Source organism: Notamacropus eugenii, chromosome 4 (genome assembly GCF_028372415.1).
Source record: "Notamacropus eugenii isolate mMacEug1 chromosome 4, mMacEug1.pri_v2, whole genome shotgun sequence".
Classification (NCBI taxonomy): domain Eukaryota; kingdom Metazoa; phylum Chordata; class Mammalia; order Diprotodontia; family Macropodidae; genus Notamacropus; species Notamacropus eugenii.
The window spans coordinates 241,299,013-241,318,086 of NC_092875.1; the positions used below are offsets into that span (position 1 = coordinate 241,299,013).

At 34.2% G+C, this 19,074-nt stretch overlaps 1 protein-coding gene across 4 annotated transcripts in view; it reads right to left on the reverse strand.

The window, feature by feature from the left end:
• Window positions 1-19,074, reverse strand: part of SMCHD1 (structural maintenance of chromosomes flexible hinge domain containing 1) — a 170,307-nt gene that overhangs the window by 13,408 nt on the left and 137,825 nt on the right. For all 4 annotated transcript variants that reach the window (XM_072604319.1, XM_072604318.1, XM_072604320.1 and 1 more), the window contains exons 38-44: window positions 17,970-18,096; window positions 17,657-17,776; window positions 16,807-16,892; window positions 10,627-10,749; window positions 7,024-7,214; window positions 1,863-1,972; window positions 1,472-1,542 (exon numbers count right to left, since the gene is read on the reverse strand). In XM_072604319.1, the coding sequence (XP_072460420.1) occupies window positions 1,472-1,542; window positions 1,863-1,972; window positions 7,024-7,214; window positions 10,627-10,749; window positions 16,807-16,892; window positions 17,657-17,776; window positions 17,970-18,096 (828 nt within the window). The remainder of the gene's footprint in view (window positions 1-1,471; window positions 1,543-1,862; window positions 1,973-7,023; window positions 7,215-10,626; window positions 10,750-16,806; window positions 16,893-17,656; window positions 17,777-17,969; window positions 18,097-19,074) is intronic.

Sequence of the window (19,074 nt, forward strand, 5' to 3'; positions counted from 1 at the left end):
TAACAATAGCACCTACATCCTAGGGTTGTTGTGAGAATCAAATGAAGTAATCACTATAAAGTGCTTTGCAAACCTTGAAGTATTAAAAAAAGAAGAGATAAAACACGAAAGCCAAATTATAGAGTTTCTGCTAAGGTTCAGTGAACCATTAACAAACCATTCAATCAGAATCAAATCTATCAAACTATATTATCATTTATTCAATTTCCTTCCATCTTTTCCAAAAGCACAGTATGAAATATTTTAGCAATACACTGATAAAATCTAGGTGTTTAAAACTATAGAATTCCTTGATCTACTAATTTAGTAACCCCATCCAAAAAAGAACTGATATTAGTCAAATACGAGGGATACTTGATGGAACTATGTTGGATCTTTGCAATCACTGGTAGAAACTCACTATCCATCTCATGAGTGACTTAAACTGGATTTTTCTGAGAAACAGAAGTCAAGTTCACTGAACTCTAGTTTTCAGATTCTATTCTCTTTCCTTTGTTGAAAATAGGGCACAATTTACTGTCCTATGGTAGGGAAATAATACTATTCTTAATGATTTTTTAAACATCCTAGACAGTGACCAATCAACTGAGGGCTGCCATTTCTTAGGGAGGGGAAAAGGGAAGAATAACAAAAATAGTTACTTTGACAGTCATATGTATAATCAACTGAAAAACACTGCAAGCAAAATGTATGAATCTAAAATAAGACAGTGGGAATGAAGACAGAAAGTGGTGTATTTGGAATTCAGTATGAGAGAAGAATAGACAGGACTTGAAAAGCAAGAGTCAAAGAGCACTATTTGATACCCTTAAAAAGTTCAGAAACTGAGAAGGGGAATATGGATTTGGATGAGGATAAGGAACTCGATTAAGAATCTGAGGTAATAGTAAGGCAAGTGGGAATATCCAGAAGGCAGCTGCAAATGTACTGAAGGAAAAAACTTCTAAGACATTTTAAATAAAATAATGTTTTTGTTATAGACCACATGTGACAAATTTACATGTGGGCATGCTATATTTAGGCATACATAATGGGCCTATCAAACCACTTCCATAGCATAAAATAATTTAGGGTAATTCAAAGTCATTAGAAGAGATAGCTCTAATTTCAGGAAAACAAGATAAACCTAGTTTGCTTCCTTTGAACTTGAAATTCAGGTCAAATTATCAAAATTCAAATCTCTCCCATTATGTACAAGATTATGTCATTTAGTTTACAATATTTACAAGTGTAGGAAAGACAATGTTGTCAGACCAGACTTTCAGAGTGTATTGACATTTTAGGTATTCTGAATGGTGTTAAGTTTTTCTGCATTGTTTTCTCTCAAACTGATAATAGGATTGATTGTCCCATAGCTGTCTTACATAACTGTGAATGGGTCTTTTTTTTGCATGTGAGCTGCAAAATCAATGTCTTAAAAATGCAATATAAGAAGAAAAGTAAATATACAAATTCAAATAAATAAGCATACCTCTTTTCTATAATGGTTGGCAGCATCCAAATTGTCCAAAATGATGGTATCTCCTAATAGCATCCCAAACACTAAAACAGAAAATTAAAGAGTATCTAACTTCAAATTATGAGAACTTTCCCTATTAATGTATTAAAATAAAAGACAAATAACAAATATTTTCTTTAAGTGAACATGCTAATTTTTATAATTCTATTAAATATTTTCCTCCTAGAGTAAGAATGACAAAATGCAAAGTTTATAATAGCCTTCCATAGACAAATTAACTTTCTGAAAATTAAAAGAGGTATGAATTTGCATAGTACTGCTAAAAAAGACCTGATTCTGTGTATAATACATTTACCAAATAAATAGCTTCTATCTCTACTCCTATTTAAATAACATCCTTTACCTGTTTGACAATGATCTGTATTGTCTGGAAATGTTAACAAATCTCTGGCAAATACTGGATTACCAATAGGTCTGAAATAATTTTTTCCATTTCGTAAATGAGGAAGAGGCCTAGATGAAAAACAACATATCAGAGTTATGTTTCTCTCATCATTACTTTGAAAAATACAGTGAAAAGCTAGTGTGTATAAATTTGACTACATAATTAACTCCCTAATATTCACATATAACTTAACTGAATAATTTGAATCTGGAGAGGGTTGGTTAAATGAAGTATTTCCCAAACTACTCACCTACTTTGCACTGAGGACTGCAAACATTAATATTAGAAAAATGTTCATTTTGTCTGCCTCATCTCTCATCTTCTGAAGTTACAGAGAAAATCAATCAAGAATGGGCCATATTTATAATTTGATCATCCTTTTTTGCAAGACATTAGTTCCCAACATATGGTTAAACCCTCAATTAGAGTCACAATTTTCTCAAAAGGTCTAAGGAGGAGCAAGCTGAGTACATATGGCCAGAAGCTTCCCAAATCTTATACTAGATTCAATCTAATAACTTTTAATTATCTACTATATCCCAAGACACTATGGGGTATGAAGACAGATATCCATTATCTCTCCTTTACTGGATACTTTTTTTTAGACCTCTTCATGTCTTTGTCCTTACAGCTGTGCCCCTGACCCTATTCTTTTCTCTCATATTGCCCTGTCAATTAAATTCAACTTCACTGCTTTATTATCAAGTGTATATTGCCTGTGAAATCTGGACAGTATACCAGTGCCATGCTAAGAAACTGAATTGCTTCCATTTGCATTGTCTTTGAAAGATTCTGAAGATCCCCTGGCAGGATAAGCTATCAAATACTGAGGTCCTTTCTCAAACTAAACTGCCAAGCATTCAAAGTCTACTGCAGAGAGTGCAACTACAATGGGTTGGCCACCTTGTTTGAAGGCCAAATATACGCTTGCCTAAAAGACTACTTTATGGAGAACTCACACAGCAGAAGCCCTCATGTGGTAGTCAGAAGAAGTGATACAAGGACACTGGTCTCTCTGAAGAACTTTGGAACTGATTGTGTGACATGGGAAATGCTGGCACAGGACCACTCACATGGTATGCCCCCATCAGAGAAGTTGCTGTGCTCTATGAGCAAAACAGAATTGAAGTAGCTCAAAAGAAATGTGAGATGCCCAAATTTAGAGAATCAACCCCAAATATTCACACAGACTATCTGTGTCCGACCTATGGTAGAGAATTCTGAACTCGTACTGGTCTGATCAGTCACAGTTGGATAAATTGTATGTAACTTGACACTAACATATCAATGTCATTCTGGTCCTCTTTGTGAATGGAGGATAATAATAAATCAAGTCTATACAGACACCATTCCCTCCAACTTTGAGTTTTCTTGAACCCCACATGGCTCCTCCCAAGATAATCCACCCTGGATAGTCTTCTAGCACCTCAAATTCAACATATCTAAAGTAGACTTTAGCAGAATGCAAGTAACTACTACAGAAAAAAAAAATCACAGATCAAGAAATGAAATGAGAAACTACTGTGATTTCTACCCCTCTGAAGTGCACTAGAAGTCAGCCAGAAGAAAGGAAAGGGTGCGGCTAGGCAGGCCAGAGCCTACACTCAGGCAAACAAGTCAAAGGTCTCCTAACACAATGGAAAAATGGTGAGAGACACTTGTAGCCTGAAAGATTTGGTATATGGGGGCAGGAAAGTCCCAGGGTGGTTGGAGACCCATGACGGCCCTTGGAATGGCTCAAGAGCAGGAGTATAATGGTGCTCAAAGCATAACAGCATTGGCCCAGAAATTCTGAGGTCCTAGAATGCTAATACTCTATCCTGAGATGCTAAAGAAGACCTGAAAGTCAATACTGTGAACTTCAATGATCAAGAGGGGCCAAAGTGACCAAGGAAGACACAAAGCAGAGCTGATCACCTGCCTTCCCTCTAAAAATGAAGTAACAAGTAAACACGAAAAGACATACACCATTACAAAAAATTATAATGGATCCAAAGATATCCAAAACTCGAAATCAAAAGATTAATACCGTAACAACTATAAGCAAAAACTGAAAGGAAAAAAATGGATTTCCCACAAGGACTAACTACATGAATACTTGGAAGAAAAAAGGAAAAATAATTTAAGAACCACTGGATTCTTTAAAAGTCATGATTGCAAAAGTAAAGAAAAAACTGGGGTGCTTTATTTAAGAAACCACAAATGAAAACTGTTAAGGTCTATGAGAATCAGAGGACAAAGTAAAAACAGCAAAAATTAACAAATCACCTCTTCAAAGAAAAAATTTAAAGGCCAAAAGAATGCCATGGCCAAAATCTAGATCTAGATCTCAAAATACTGAAAGCATCTAGAAAAAAAATAAAGGGGGATAAAAGGGTCTAAATACCACAGCAAGGATCCTACAAGACTCAGCAGCTTCTCACATGAAAAAGAGGTTATCTTAGAAAATAACAATGCAGAAAGATGGCAGAGTAAGTCAGAAAATTTCAAGCTCTAAAAGATTTTGAAAATCATGTAAGAGAGGTGGAGGAAACATTGAAAAGACAAATGAGAGCGATGCAAAACAATCATGAAAAGCAAGTCAACAGCCTGCTAAAGGAGACCCCCCAAAAATGCTGAATAACACCTTTAAAAATAGACTAACCCAAATGGCAAAAGAGCAAAAAGCCAATGAGGAGAAGAATGCTTTTAAAATGCAGAATTAGCCAAACAGAAAAGGAGGTTCAAAAGCTCAATGAAGAATATAGTTCACCTACCCAGCCAAACTGAGTATGATATGCTTCAGGAGAAAAAATGGTCATTAAATGAAATAGAGGACTTTCAAGCATTCTAGATGAAAAGACCAGAGCTGAATAGAAAAACTGACTTTCAAACACAAGAATCAAGAGAAGCATGAAAAGGTAAACAGGAAAGAGAAATCATAAGGGACTCACTAAAGTTGAACTGTTTACATTCCTACATGGAAAGATAATATTTGTAACTCTTGAGACTTTTCTCAGTATTTGGGTAGTTGGGGAGATTATATACATATAGACAGAGGGGGCACACGGTGAGTTGAATATGAAGGGATGATCTCTAAAAAAAAATAAAAGTAAGAGGTGAGAGAGGAATATATTGGGAGGAGAAAGAGAGAAATGGGATGGGGCAAATTATCTCTCATAGAAGAGACAAGAAAAAGCTTTGTCAATGGAGGGGGAAAGGAGGGAGGGGAGAGGGAAAAGGTGAAGCTTACTCTCAACACATTTGGTTTAAGGAGGAAAAAACATGCAAACTCAATTTGGTATGAAAATCTATCTTATACTATACAAAACAAGGGGAGGAGATAAGTGGTGTGTGGAGGGATGATAGAAGGGAGGGCAAATGGGAGGAGGGGGTAATTAAACACTTTTGGGGAGGGATAAGGTCAAAAGAGAGACCAGAATAAATGGAGAGGCAGGATAGAATGCAGGGAAATATAGTTAGTGTTTCACAACATGACTATTATGGAACAACAAGTATACACATATCTGACACATTTATCTCTGTATATGTCTAATAATTATATTGTGCTATGTACTCTGGATTGTTGTTTCACCTAAACTTAGCACTTGACCAGGGCTTAAAAGGATAGATAAAAATCGAGCAGTTTTAGAGGCACAAATTATTGGTTAATTGGGTCATTACTGAAACTCAAGTAATAATATTTAGCAAGTATATGCTTCTGTTTTTATTTTACTGGATTCAGAGTATGATAAGAAATTTTGAAATGGAAAAGGGGATTCTAGACCATTGAGCAAAACAACAAGGGGTACTGGATATCTAGGAAACATAGAAGAATAGGTTCAAAAAAAGAGTAAAAAAGACAAGGTGACTTCTTTGCAATTTTTTCTAGTTTCCTGGCAGCATTAGTGTTCAAATAAATACATTTAATCAACAAGCATTTAGTATATATCAACAATGTGATAGAACTATTCTAGGCAGTAGGAACACAAGAGATTTTTTTGAAGTTACTGCCCTCAAAGGGTCAAAGAGACAATATATATATACATATAAGTATATAAAAATCAGGCAGAAAATAAATATAAGGTAATCTGTGGAGAGATGTAATAATAGCTTGGTAGAGAAGGTGAGGGGGGAAGGAGAATTAGTCATTATGTAAGATATGGCAAATAAACAAAGAGGGACATCAGAAAACCATTATAATAGTACAGGAAAAAGACCTTGATATTAAGTGGTCGTGGTTGAGTGAAAGAAAGGGATGGACACAAAGACATATTGTGGGGCCAGGGTGAAGAGTTGAAAAGAATGTCCATGACAACTGATAAAATTGAAGTGAGCAGAACCAGGAAAACAATATAAATTATGACAATAAAATAAATGGAAAGACCAATAATTAAAACAACTAAAACTCAAAGCTATGTAATCATAATGATCAAGCTTGGCCCTAGGGAAGAAATGAGAAAATGCATCTAGATGGGAGATAAGAGAATAGAACATATAAAAGCTGTTTGACTCTGCTTATGTGTTAGCTTTTCTTTTTTTGTTTCTTTTTGTTATGAGGGACAGTACCCTGGGTAGGGAAAGGCTTTGTTAAAAAATCAAGGTCAAATAAACCCAAAAGAGATCAATAATACAATTTTAAAAGATCACAGAAGATTTTGGAGAGGTTTTAGTTCAGTGGTGATGAGTTCAGAAGCCAGATAGCAGGGAAGGAAAAGAAAAAGAAACAATGAATTATTATCAAGTAAGTATCAGTAAGTTTTGAGGGCTACATAAATTTTATCTTTCTCTGTCTTTCTCATTTCCAGCTTATTCTAGTTCAGTCACTCTACTATGAAGATTATTTCCCCTTTGAACCTCTCCTCTACCCAAAAAGCACAAAAAAGAGAAAAAAAGGTGAAAGGAGAAACCTACTTATTCCTTGTATTATCAACATTAACACTGATAAGAATGGCAGTACAGCTATGAAAGGCCTTATTAATGGTGCTCAATAAATATGAAAACAAAATTTGCAATTATTTAAGTAATTTACCATTCTCTAAGCTATTTTAAATGTTTTTTAATTGGCCCCAATTTAAATTATTTTTATCCAATAAAGAAAAAGAGCTTAGAAAGAATATTAAGTTCACATTTTTCTAACCTGTTCCAATCTGGAAGAGTCTTCTTATAAATAGAATCAAGTGGCAGCACCTGTTGTCTACCCTGAGTTTCATCAAAGATTCTACGAGCAGCATCAGTGGTTAGAGTGACCACACAGTCCATATCGCTTGCCAAATGCCAAGAAATTACCTTTGCAGCTTCATCATCGTCAATCTGTGCCAAGTGTGCAATCTATAAACCACAATCAAAACTACAATTTTAAAAAATGCACAAAAATGTGAAGATTTTAAAAGCCCAACTGTATATTTGCCTAAATAATACCACTTTAGATGGTTGCAAAGATGTACCTTGAATTTAGAAATCCTGAAAACTTAACATATTTTCTAGTCCACTTAAAAATGTATTGAGAATACTCTAGGGTCAAAAAAATTTGCTTACTGGCTCAAATCCTTTACACTCAAAATTCTTTACAATTCTGTTCCTAAACAGTTAAAATTCTTTAGATCTGAAAAGATGGCAAATGAAAAAATGAGAAGGTATTTAACACTGTAACAGACAATTCATAAACCATTTAAAATACATATGCTGAGAAGTTTTCTCAAATACTTGTACATTAATTACATTAATAAAAATCTACTTTAAAAAAGTTTTGTAGATTCTCACTACTCTTGCACCTGAAACATTGCTTATTTGTGAGACTATGGTCTCATGTCTGCCTTTTAATAGAAAGTTCCTATTTCAAATTTCACATAATGTTAGAATATCACTGTCTTGAAAGTAGGCTTCATGTCCACTTGTGGTTTTGTAATCAAAGCCTGCCACACACCACTATGAGAGTCACCAAAATCATTATGCTTGGACCACAACTGTCCAGGATTTAACCAAGGAGGAATAAGTTAAGGAGGCAGGAGGAAAATGAAAGAATCTAGTGCAACAGTAACTGAATATCTGCAGGAAAGGGAAAGATCTTATTTCTTTATGATCAAAGGGGGCAGATGTCAATTGCGGAACACTCATATTTACCTTGGTTATATACTTATGTTTCATTTATGGGTAGTGATGATTTTAGCATTTCATAAGATCTGTTTCTAATTAGACTATTTTTTAAAGCACAGCGCAACCCAAAGCTAATTGCCTGGTAGATGAGCGACCCAGAAGATGTCTATATACTAAAGCAGCTCTTGGTGAGGATACATGAAGAAGTTCTTTCAACTCATCCTGTCACATTTAGAGTTAGCTGGAAGTTAAAAGTTCTAAGATGTCTATATCAATGGAATAAGGTGAGATTGGTAGACAAAACTAATTTTATTCAGAAGTGCCTAACTCTATAGCTAAATTCATTCTGATCAAAAGTAAAAGCAATGCTTGGATGTCATTTATTTACAAAATAGAGGGGCAAATGATACTCTTAGATCTATATGCAAATTTTCAAAACAGATTAAAAAACTAAAGATAATTTAATTTAAAAGTGAACTGTTCCCTCCAACTTTAATAATTTTTCTATTTTGTTGAACACAACCTAAGCTAGCACTGCTATTTTCTTTAGTTACTAATTTTCCTCAATTAGTGGTATTGGTAGCATCCCTGAAAAGGTAAAATAATTTCATAGTATTTTTAACTGGAAAAGTACTGAAGTATCCGAGAGTTAAATCAAGTCATCCCCCTCCAGGACTTGGTCAGACTCTCTTACACATTTGTGCTAAGTCAAGAAGGAATGGAGCTAATGAATACAAAAATGAAAACCAAAGTTAAACTGAGGAATAGTTTTTCTGCTGGTTGGGGGAACTTGCATTTTGTCTTGGTACTGGCTATTGGTTACTTACTCAAGTTTTAAGGCTCAATCTTAGGTGGCTAGGAAAGTGAAATACTATAATTATGTTTGATCTCAGCAGCATTTACATGCAACAAGAAAAGGAGAAAATAATTTCCATGTTGTTCCTATGATCCTAAATGTCCAATAACCACAGACAACTCTTAGTTCCAGTTTCCTTATCACAGATAGAAATTTCTCTTTCAGAAAGTTATTAATTTTTTTCTTGGAATGAGAAGGAAGAAAAAATTAAAATAAAGGGAATATTTTTTAATGGATTAAAAAATTTTGTTAAATCACTTCTAGTATTAAACTTCATTTAAGCTATAGCAAATTATCTCTCACACACGTTTTATGACTGTTTGGATTACTGGAAATAGGGTACCATTCTGCCAGAATCTTTTATAAATATATATAAATATATGTATGTTTGAGAATAATCATTTCAACAAATCTATCTTCTCACTAAGAATTATTTTTACAAAAGTTAAAAAAACCTAGAAACTGCACCTCTTGTTCCATAATCTGTGTGGGTTTTCATGCTTTGTAAAAACTATTTTTTTTTTGGTTTTTTCAGAATTTCTCATTTTTCAAGCCAGTACTAAAAATGATTTAAATGTAGATTACTACCCAATCTTAATATAAAAACTAGGCCACTTCTTTATTGTGCTTCTACACAGTCCACCAACGAAAAGAGGAATAGTCCCAAACTACTCAATGCTACTATATAAGGAAACTGGATGTCTGACTTTATGGCATATTGCTGATATATAATATCAAAGCAGAAATGTCTTTTACTTGCTCAATAATAAAACTTATCGTCATTAGAGTCGATGAAAAATTAAGAACAATTTCTCATCTTAATTCCTGACAATATTAATTTCATTAGTGCAGCCTTGCATGGTACTCAAGAAAGAGTGAATATTACCTGCAGAAGAGGAGGAAGTGTTGCACTACACATGCACAGCTTCCTTCCACCTGTAAGTACTACCATGCTCAGAACAGTTTCAGTGGTATATAATGGTAAATCAGAATTTAGGAGCATGACAAAAGAGTAGGAAGAAGAGATGTACAGAAAAAGATGAGAAAAAATGGGCAAAAAGGGATACAAACACACTCATGCATATACACACTAAGAAAAGTCAAAATAAAAATTTAGAGAAGAAAAAGCTGAAAATAAAAAGGACACATGTAAAGGAAAGGATCAAGCACAACCAGAAAAAGAAAGAACCTCCTGTTAGTTGAAAATATGATGATTAGCTTAAAAAGCAGATAAAATTAACAATAGGCAACCGGAAATTGGTAAGATAAAATAACTCCACTCACTTGGAAAAAGGCAAAATAGACAGAAGAGAAGACAAAAAGTTAAGAGAAAGAAAAGTTGCACTATTTCTGCTGTTAAGAAACAAATTCACATTGTACTTGTCTTACAAAAATAAATTCTCAGAGCATCTTGTAAAACATTTGTCAACATTTCAGAATCAGGACTTACATTACATTTTGATCCTTTTTGTCACTCCTCTTCCGCAGTCTCATTCAAATCTGAACCACAGGTAAAGATAGCACCTACTTATAACTTGACAAACCAATGAAAAGCTAAACAGAAACAAAGCTTTAAAAGAACAACTAACCTATTTATTTAAAGTCTACCACATCTATCGCTGGGAACTACTGGTGCATATCTATTTCAAACTTGGCTAGATCAAAAGCAAACATTAAAGAAAAAAGAGATGCTATTATTTTGGTTAATTACACAAATAGACAAAAATGAAGATGAGGGACAGAAAATAACAAACTACTCTTCAAAAGAGTTAAAGATAAAAAGAAACTCACCTTTCCTAAAATGTCTGGATTGCCTTTAGGGCAGTTTGGAAGAGTACATGATCTCCTAGGTTGCTTCTTTAGTCCCTCTTGTTCTGATAACTTTTGTTTCAGAAGTGTATCAATATGGGACAGCTGTAAATTACAAATGAAATGACAAAGCACCCATTAAGCACTTACACTATGTAGCAGGCACCATGCTAAGAGGTAGAAAGTGAGACTGTCCCTGACTTCAAGGAGCTTACATTCTAACAGGCGGAGACAACCCACATAAGGGTGTAATGTACAGGGAACAGAATCTGAGCTAAAGATGCTATGTCAGCTGATTCCCTGGGCAATCAACTGACACCCCTTTCAATGGTATTGAGATTTCACTACTGTGCTCAGAATAAGAATTGGAAATATAGGGGAAGTGAACCTAATATACTGGGATAAGGCAAATAGGAAGAACTAAAATGACTAAAACTATAACTGTTTGAAATGTACTGCAAGTAATTTTGCTTACAGAATTAGTGAGGTGGAAGACCAGATAATGTGCTGGGCCTGGGGAATCAGGAAAATCTAAATTCAAATACCAGCTATATGATCTTGGGCAAATCACTTACCCTATCTGCCTCAGTTTCCTCATTTGTAAAACAGGGATAATAACAGTACCTACCTCTCAAGGCTGTCATGATGATAAAATGATCATATCTATAAAACAGTATACAAACCTTAAAATTCTACATAAATGCCAACTACCACTACCACACTACTACTAGTACTACTACTACTACTACTGCTTGAATCGAGAAAAGAATACTAACTCGAATAATGTAAGAAACAAAACCAAGGACCTTAAATACTCATTACTTACAGAAACTAGATTGCTAGAAAACTTTGAACTGTCTTGATTTTCCATTTCATTATGAAAGGTTGACATGGTTTTTAAAAAGATAAGACAGGCTAAATGTCACCTAAATTCACTCGAAACATCCTCGTAATAATTATCAAGTCCACAGACTTCAGATTGTTAAGGCAGAGTACCAAATATCATCTCTTCAGCATGCCAGCTCTTCTTCTGAGGAATGATTTATCCATGTAAAGTAAGGAACTAGAAAATCTACACTGTAGACGCCCCCTTTTTCTCTTTCCCTCCCTCTATTCCACATCATTGTTTATAGAGTACCTTTTTCTGGGCTAAACAAAACTATTAAGTTGCAAAGGCTGACATGTAATGTTTAGCCACCTTCTCTGTTCTGTTTTACTACTGCTGTGATCTTTTCTGTATACCTGATACTCTTCATTTTGAACGCCTCAATGAAAAACCTCTCTCCACTAGCCTCCAGTGTTAGCCAATCAATCAACAAATATTTAATAAGCACCTACTATGTGCCAAATACTTTGCCAAATGCTGGCCAATATGTCTTTTCTTAACAAATAATCTCACTTCTACTTCACGGAAAAAATCAAATTCATGCATCACGAGTTGCCTTTTTCCTGTATTTTATACCTCAAAATTTCTCTTTATTTTCTTAAACCTTCTCTATATTTATTCCAGGTTCAGAGAATGAAGGGACCCTTGTTTTTTGTTGATGCCTTTGATCTGATCTGTACTTATCCCCTTCCACAACATAGGGTGCCCTTACAATCTAATCTGGAAAATCCCAGTAAAATTTTTTGGCCCTCCCTTCGTATTGCAGAAGTCTAAATTTTTTCTTTTTCTTTTACAAGGCATTTGAAGTACCTTATTATTAAATTTGGGTTAAGTATTTGGTCATAGGCTATATAAAGGTCAATGTCAAGTAAAAATACTATTTAAAAAATACAAAATGTGAAAACTTTTAATGAACTTGTTTTCAAGTACTTTAGGGGAATATTAAGATGCTTATATTCACTTTGGGAAAAAGGTAGAAGTCACTGCAATTCAATTTGCAGAGCTTTTGTTAAATAAACCTTGCCTAAACTTCTTGGAGGTACACTTAATAGAAATTAAAAATTTACTAATGCTAAACTTTCTGTGTCATCTGTTGGCCTTCACTTGGTTTGCAACTTCTACAAAACTTCTCCAAAATTCCCATTTACTGTAATTTCTTATGCTGACCTGCGATATACTGAAATCATGATGGGGAAAGGATAATTATACTTTATATTTCTAACCTTCAATTTCTCCCTATTTATTTACTTGCTCCTCCTATTTCTTAGCGCACTTAAATTGTCCTTGTGTTTCATTTGATTTTGCCTCTGCCTCTGCATCCCAAGCTACCAATCCTTTTTCTCTCCTACTTTTCACTTTATAAATTATGCATTCGTAGAGTGTAGACCCTTTGTCTGTGGTTAAACATGATGTTTCTCTTGAAAAGGTGAGCGTTAGGTCCAACTGCAGATTATATGGGCTATAAAATCTAATTTGTTTTCTTAACTTTCTGTTTTTGGAAAAGAGAATAATAAATATTTTATTTAAATTTTAAAAAAAACAACTAAATTCTTAAAAAGTTCAGCTACAAGTTGTCTCCATTTGCTCATCACCCTGTCATTTTGCCCTACTTTGCAATATGGTTTCTGACCTGAACGTTCAACTGAAATTGTCTTTTAACTGATAAATCCAAGAGTCTTTTCTCCTCCTGATTCTTTGACCTTGTTGCAATTTTTGACACTGTTAACTACTTCTGCTCTCCATGATATTCATCTTCTTCCACTAGATTCCATGACTATTTATCCTCCTCCCCTCCTGATTCACCTTCTCTTCCAACTATTTCTTTCCAGTCTCCTACCAGATTATTATTACAACCCACCCCCACCCATAAAACAGGCGTTGCTCAAGGCTCTTGTGCTTCGATCTTTTTCTCTGTCTTTCAGTTATTTCATTAACTGCCAAGAGTTCAATTATTATCACTCTGCAGTGGACTCATGAGTTTATCTATACTCTATCTCAACTCTCCCCTGACCTCTTGTCCTACATAACTGACTGGTTGCTGAATGTCTCCAACCATCCCATAAGCAGTTCAAATGTAAAACACTTAAAAATTAATTTTCTATCTCTTCCAAATCTCCCCATTTCTGTTGATGACACCATTATATTTTTAGTCACTCAGGTTTTCCAACCTCAAATGATCCTTGATTCTACCCTTTCTTATCCCATCCATTACCCAATCAAGTCCCCAAGTTTTACAGTAGAGGACAAAACAGACAACTCTTTCATCTGTTGCCTTATTGTCATTTCCCTAACTTCTACCCTAGTACAGACCCTAATCACTTTTGGCCTAGACTATTACAAAAGTCATGTTTCCCTACTTTAAATCTTTTCCTTGTCTTACCCATTTTCCATAAAGCTATTTAAAAGTTCTGACCACACTGGTAATCCCTCATTCAAAAATCCTCACTGGCTCCCTAGTGTCTCTAGGTCAAACTACAAAAGCCTCAATAATTTAGGATTTAAATCCCTCTACAATCTAGTTGCCATCTTGCCTTTTTAGTTTTATACAGTATTATTCCCCTTCATTCACTTTCTGTTCCATTCAGCTGGCTTGCTAGCTATTTCTTACATACAATATTTTAATTTCTATTAAAATCCTAGCTTCTTCAAGATATGGGTGCAGTACTATCTTCAACATGTCTCCTTTCCAAAAACTAGCACTTGCTTCTATCTGAAATCACTATCTTAATTGTATGTAAGCGTGTATATATTATATTGAACCCACTAACCTTCATCCGTCAAGAGGCACCTTGAAGCCTTGAAGACTACCATGTGAGGTGAGACAAGTCACTTAGCCTCTCAGAACTACAGGTAACATAAATAAGACTCTTAAGTTGCAAAGAAATGCAGACCTGCATTGGTGGATGCTGGATCCTTATCTGGGAGTTTCTTAAATCAATGAAATCACAGGTCTAATACATATCCCTATTATGATACCATCAGAGACTTATACAAAGTAGATGATAAATGTCTGTTAAATGGTTTCTGGCCATTGTTGTACATGCCATCAAATGTGATACCTGCAAAATGAAGGTCAACATCTTCCCTCCTCTAAATTCTTCATTATTTGTTAAAGGTATCACCAAACTCCTATTCACCTGGATTGAGCTTTCCTAGATTCTTCATTTTTGTCCTCAACCCTACCCCCCCCATTATCTAAATCAATAAGCTAGCAAGTTCAGTTAATTCTATTTACTGACCATCTCTTGCATTCATCCCTTTCTCTTCACTCACATGGCCAACACCCAATTTGAGGTCCTCTTTAGCCTAAAGCCTGAACTACTGCAACAGATGCCCTGATTAAATCTATGTGCTTCTAAACCTTCCTCTCTTCAATCTACCCTGCATGGTACCTGTTAAAACAGTTACAATCAGGCATAGGTTTTTGCCCATGTTACTCTCAATTCAAAAATTTCATGGGCAAAAGATTTAGAACTGGAAGTGTACTTAAGATATAATTTAGTTCAATTCCTTCATTTTACAGAGAAAGAAATAACGCCTAAAGAGGCTAAATGACTTATTGAATTCACTTAGGTAATAAATGACAGAGCAAAGAATGAAATAAAGGTGCTCTGATATCAAATAACTGCTCCAAAGATAAAATAAAAAAACTTTGCCTGGCATTAAAGGCCCTTCAGAATCTGGGTGCAACCTACTGTTCACCTACCTATCACACACTTCGTTCCAGTCAAAGGGGACTACTGTTTCATCAATTTTTAAAAATAGCCACCAAAAGAGGGAACTTGGAAGAGTGTAAAGAGTACTAGACAAGATAAAGTCAAATAGCCCCAGGTTCATCCACACTCTTCAGTTCATTTCAACAATAAAGGCTACTCTTATCTACACAAGATATGCTAATCCTTAAAGAAGTAAAGACAAACAGAAAAAACTTTCTCTGCCCTCAAGGAGTTTACATTTTATTGGAATAGGATCAATGGCCAGGAGAAAAGTACTAATTCTCAAAGAACAATTCAGTAAGGCATATCTAAACTAGAAAAGTAGGTAGTTATCCTTTTTCTTATTTACTTTGAAAAAAAAGTAAGAAAAAAGTTGAATTTGTTGGTTTATAAATTAGTAATGCTGGATGAAATATATTTCTGTATGAAACTGTTTTGTCTCATACCTCTAGAGATGCCTTTTCATTCTTTCACTCTTTTTATATTTACAGGATATCTGATTTTTCCCATTAGACACTGTATTACTATGGGCTACCTTTTAGTATTACTTTACCCCCAAAATGCTGGACTTTTTCAAGTTTCAGATAAAACCCCACCTTCTACAGGATGCCTCTCCTGATCTGCCTCAATGTTACTGCCTTCTCTCTCCTGAGTATTTCCTGTTCATCTTGTAAACAGCTTGTTTATATACAGTTATTTGCATCTTATTGCCCCCATTAGATTATGAACTCCTTGAGAACAGAGACAGTCTTTTGCCTTCCTTGGTATAGGTCACATGTGGCCTTCTAGGGCTGAATCCAAGTTTTACAGAACAGATCCTTTTATTAAGGGAATCTGTTCAGTAGAAATTTAGATTCAGTCAAAGGGCTGCACTTGAGGACCCAGAGGGCCATATATGACCTTGAGACAACAGGTTCCCCATCCCTGGATAGTGTAGAGTGGGTGCTTAATACATGATTACTCAATGACTGAATTCAATATTCCATCTTCTACTTCCAATTATTCACTCAAGTCAACCACTTTGTCTATAATTTGCTCAATGACATTATCTCATAATCTACATATTCCTTTAAGGTACAGCTTAGGTACCATTTCCATAAAGCCATTCCTGATCCCATCAGGAAATAATAATTTTGTGTGCAGGTGTTTATGAGCCCCAATAATAATTATTAATATAGGTCTTGATTATTATTGTTGTTGAATCATATGTGCATAAATTAGGATCCTGTATAGACTTAAAAAATATTTGCTGATTGAACTTATTTGAGAACATGTTACATAAGACTTGGATAATTTCATCTAGTACATCTGATCAAACTACAACTGTAATCTATAACCAATATCCAACCTGTTAACAACAACAACAAAAAAATCAGTGCCCTTATCACTGTTAAGACTAAGTTCAGATTAATACTAAAATATCTTATGACATAAACCATTTTCTAGGCTTCAGATTTAAGAATATACACCCAGTGCACATGTGTGTATAACATGTGTGTTAATTCGACAAATTATATTTGTCATTGTATTATTGTATTGTATTATGTTTGACAAACATACCTGCGGTGGTGTTGGAATGTTCATATGGTGTTTTTTTAGTTCATTCCTCAAATGAACTTCTTTTGATCCTGCTTCTTGGGCTTGACCTAAAATAAGTAATAAATAAAATAAAAAACCCAGAATGTAGTCTCCTAAGGATTGTTCATTTTTTATATGCCTTACAAGTTTTTGAAGCTTGATGCTAAAACATGAAAATGTCATAACATTGTTTTAGCTGTATGTTCAACATAGTAATTTTTATCCTGTACTTGAGAACTAGATTCATGATATTTTGGTATCAAAAGAAGGCAAAATATTTACCAATATTAAAGACTTAGGAAAGTGATAGCATCTTTTGTACTAATTCTTAAGGCACATACGTGGCCCTCTTTCCACTAGGTGTTCATCCAAAAGCTCATGAAATAAGGTAGACAGCATACAAAACACTACATAACTATTATAATCAAGAAGTCAAAGTCTATCAAGGAGAAATGATCTATCAGGCCATATTTTTAACTAATAAACTATCACTGCTTTACCTTCATAAAAATCAGTGGAACAAATAATAAAAATTATTGCCCTTGTTCTTTGGTTCATTAATATTCTGAAAGCAAACAATCTAATGATTATGTCAGTGCTATACAAAAATGAAAATGATCACTAAAAATATATTTCTACAAGTGAAGAGTGGAGGTGTTGTCAAAATATATTCACATTTGTTTCCCTAAGTTACCTAGTTTGGCTACATAAAACCACATTTTCTTTTTAGGTATAACCAAAGCCATATTTGTTAATGAGTATATAGTTGTCAAACTGCTATTAACATCCCCCCCGTAATAATTGACAATTGCACTTGAATGATACAACTTACATTTCATTTCACTAATAAGCTGGTGGCTGGCATCAAATAAATTTCGGTAGAGAACAATGGACTGAGATAGCTGGTCTCTCTCTTTTGTAAGTGCTGCCATCTGCTGCTGCTTCCTAAAGTCTAATTAAAAAAAAAATTATGATAACTTACTTTAAGTGATATTTTAATGTTTATGCTGTAAAATTAATGTTTTCAATAAAACTGAAAAACAGAAACAACAATTTTGCCTGATTTTACCTGAAATAATTATACTGCACATTAAAAGAATACTACGTGATTAAAGTTTTAAGTATCCCTGTTTTGAAAAACTCACCATTATAAAACATAAATGGCAGGCGGTATGGTTCCAATGTTCTTGATAAAGCTGGTAGTTGAGGTTCAAATACAATAAAGTACTCAGCACTGTCCCTTCCAGGGCTATTTTCTGCCAGTACTAGATCCTATGCAAATAAAAAAAAAATACCTCCAGTAAGAGAACCTAGGTTTAAAAAAGGTATTTTTCTATATCTATTATCACAGGTTAAATTTTATTCTACTTTAAGGTAATTAATAAATAGTTGTATAAGTTTTACAATTTTTGCCTTTAAGATTTAATATTCACAATTGTTTTCTGAACAAAAACTATAAATTAAAAGAATTTCAATGCATAATTTCTGAAATCAACTGATCTTTTTATCAGAAATCACTTTGTTAAAAATTACCAAACTGAAGTAGTGCTTTTCTCCAAAATATAAATAAAAAATATAATCAGAATTACCAGACCTCCCTTGTGTTGTTAGCAGCAAAATCTTCCAAATTCATAAGGTTAAGAACAAACAAAAGAGGAAAGAAGGTAAAATATACAAAAGAATCCCAAAATCCCATGGCTGAGTTACAATTACAACAGTTACCATGGAAGTAGACACTATATCCCAGGTGAATTGAGTGAGGTACTCCCATAGGGTTGTTTTTTCTTATTATTCCTAAAAGATGCATTAAAATACACTGTTTTTATGTAGTTGCAAAGATGAAATAGAATAAAAACACAATGCAAATGAGATTTAAAACATTCCTATCACAGAGCAAATCTGCCCCAAAACCACTACTAAATGATTTACAGTCAAAACAGAAGTGATGCTTTGTGTGTGCAATTTTAAACAAATATCAACAAATAATATCCAAAGCAAAGGTAGGAAGTGAAAAAAGTCACTTAATGCTGTGAGACTCAGAGATCCAAAGAAATGTAATTTAAAATAAAATTATCACTGTGATAAGAATAAATGTTCTCTGATTCCTCCCCCCATTTTATTTTTTCATATTTCTCTTCTCAACCCTCACTTTCCTTAAATAAAGCCTAGGTTCTGACAAAATACGATAGAGGCAGGCAACTCAGGGTACAGAATAGGAAAAAAGAAAATAAAAGAGTTAGACACTCATGG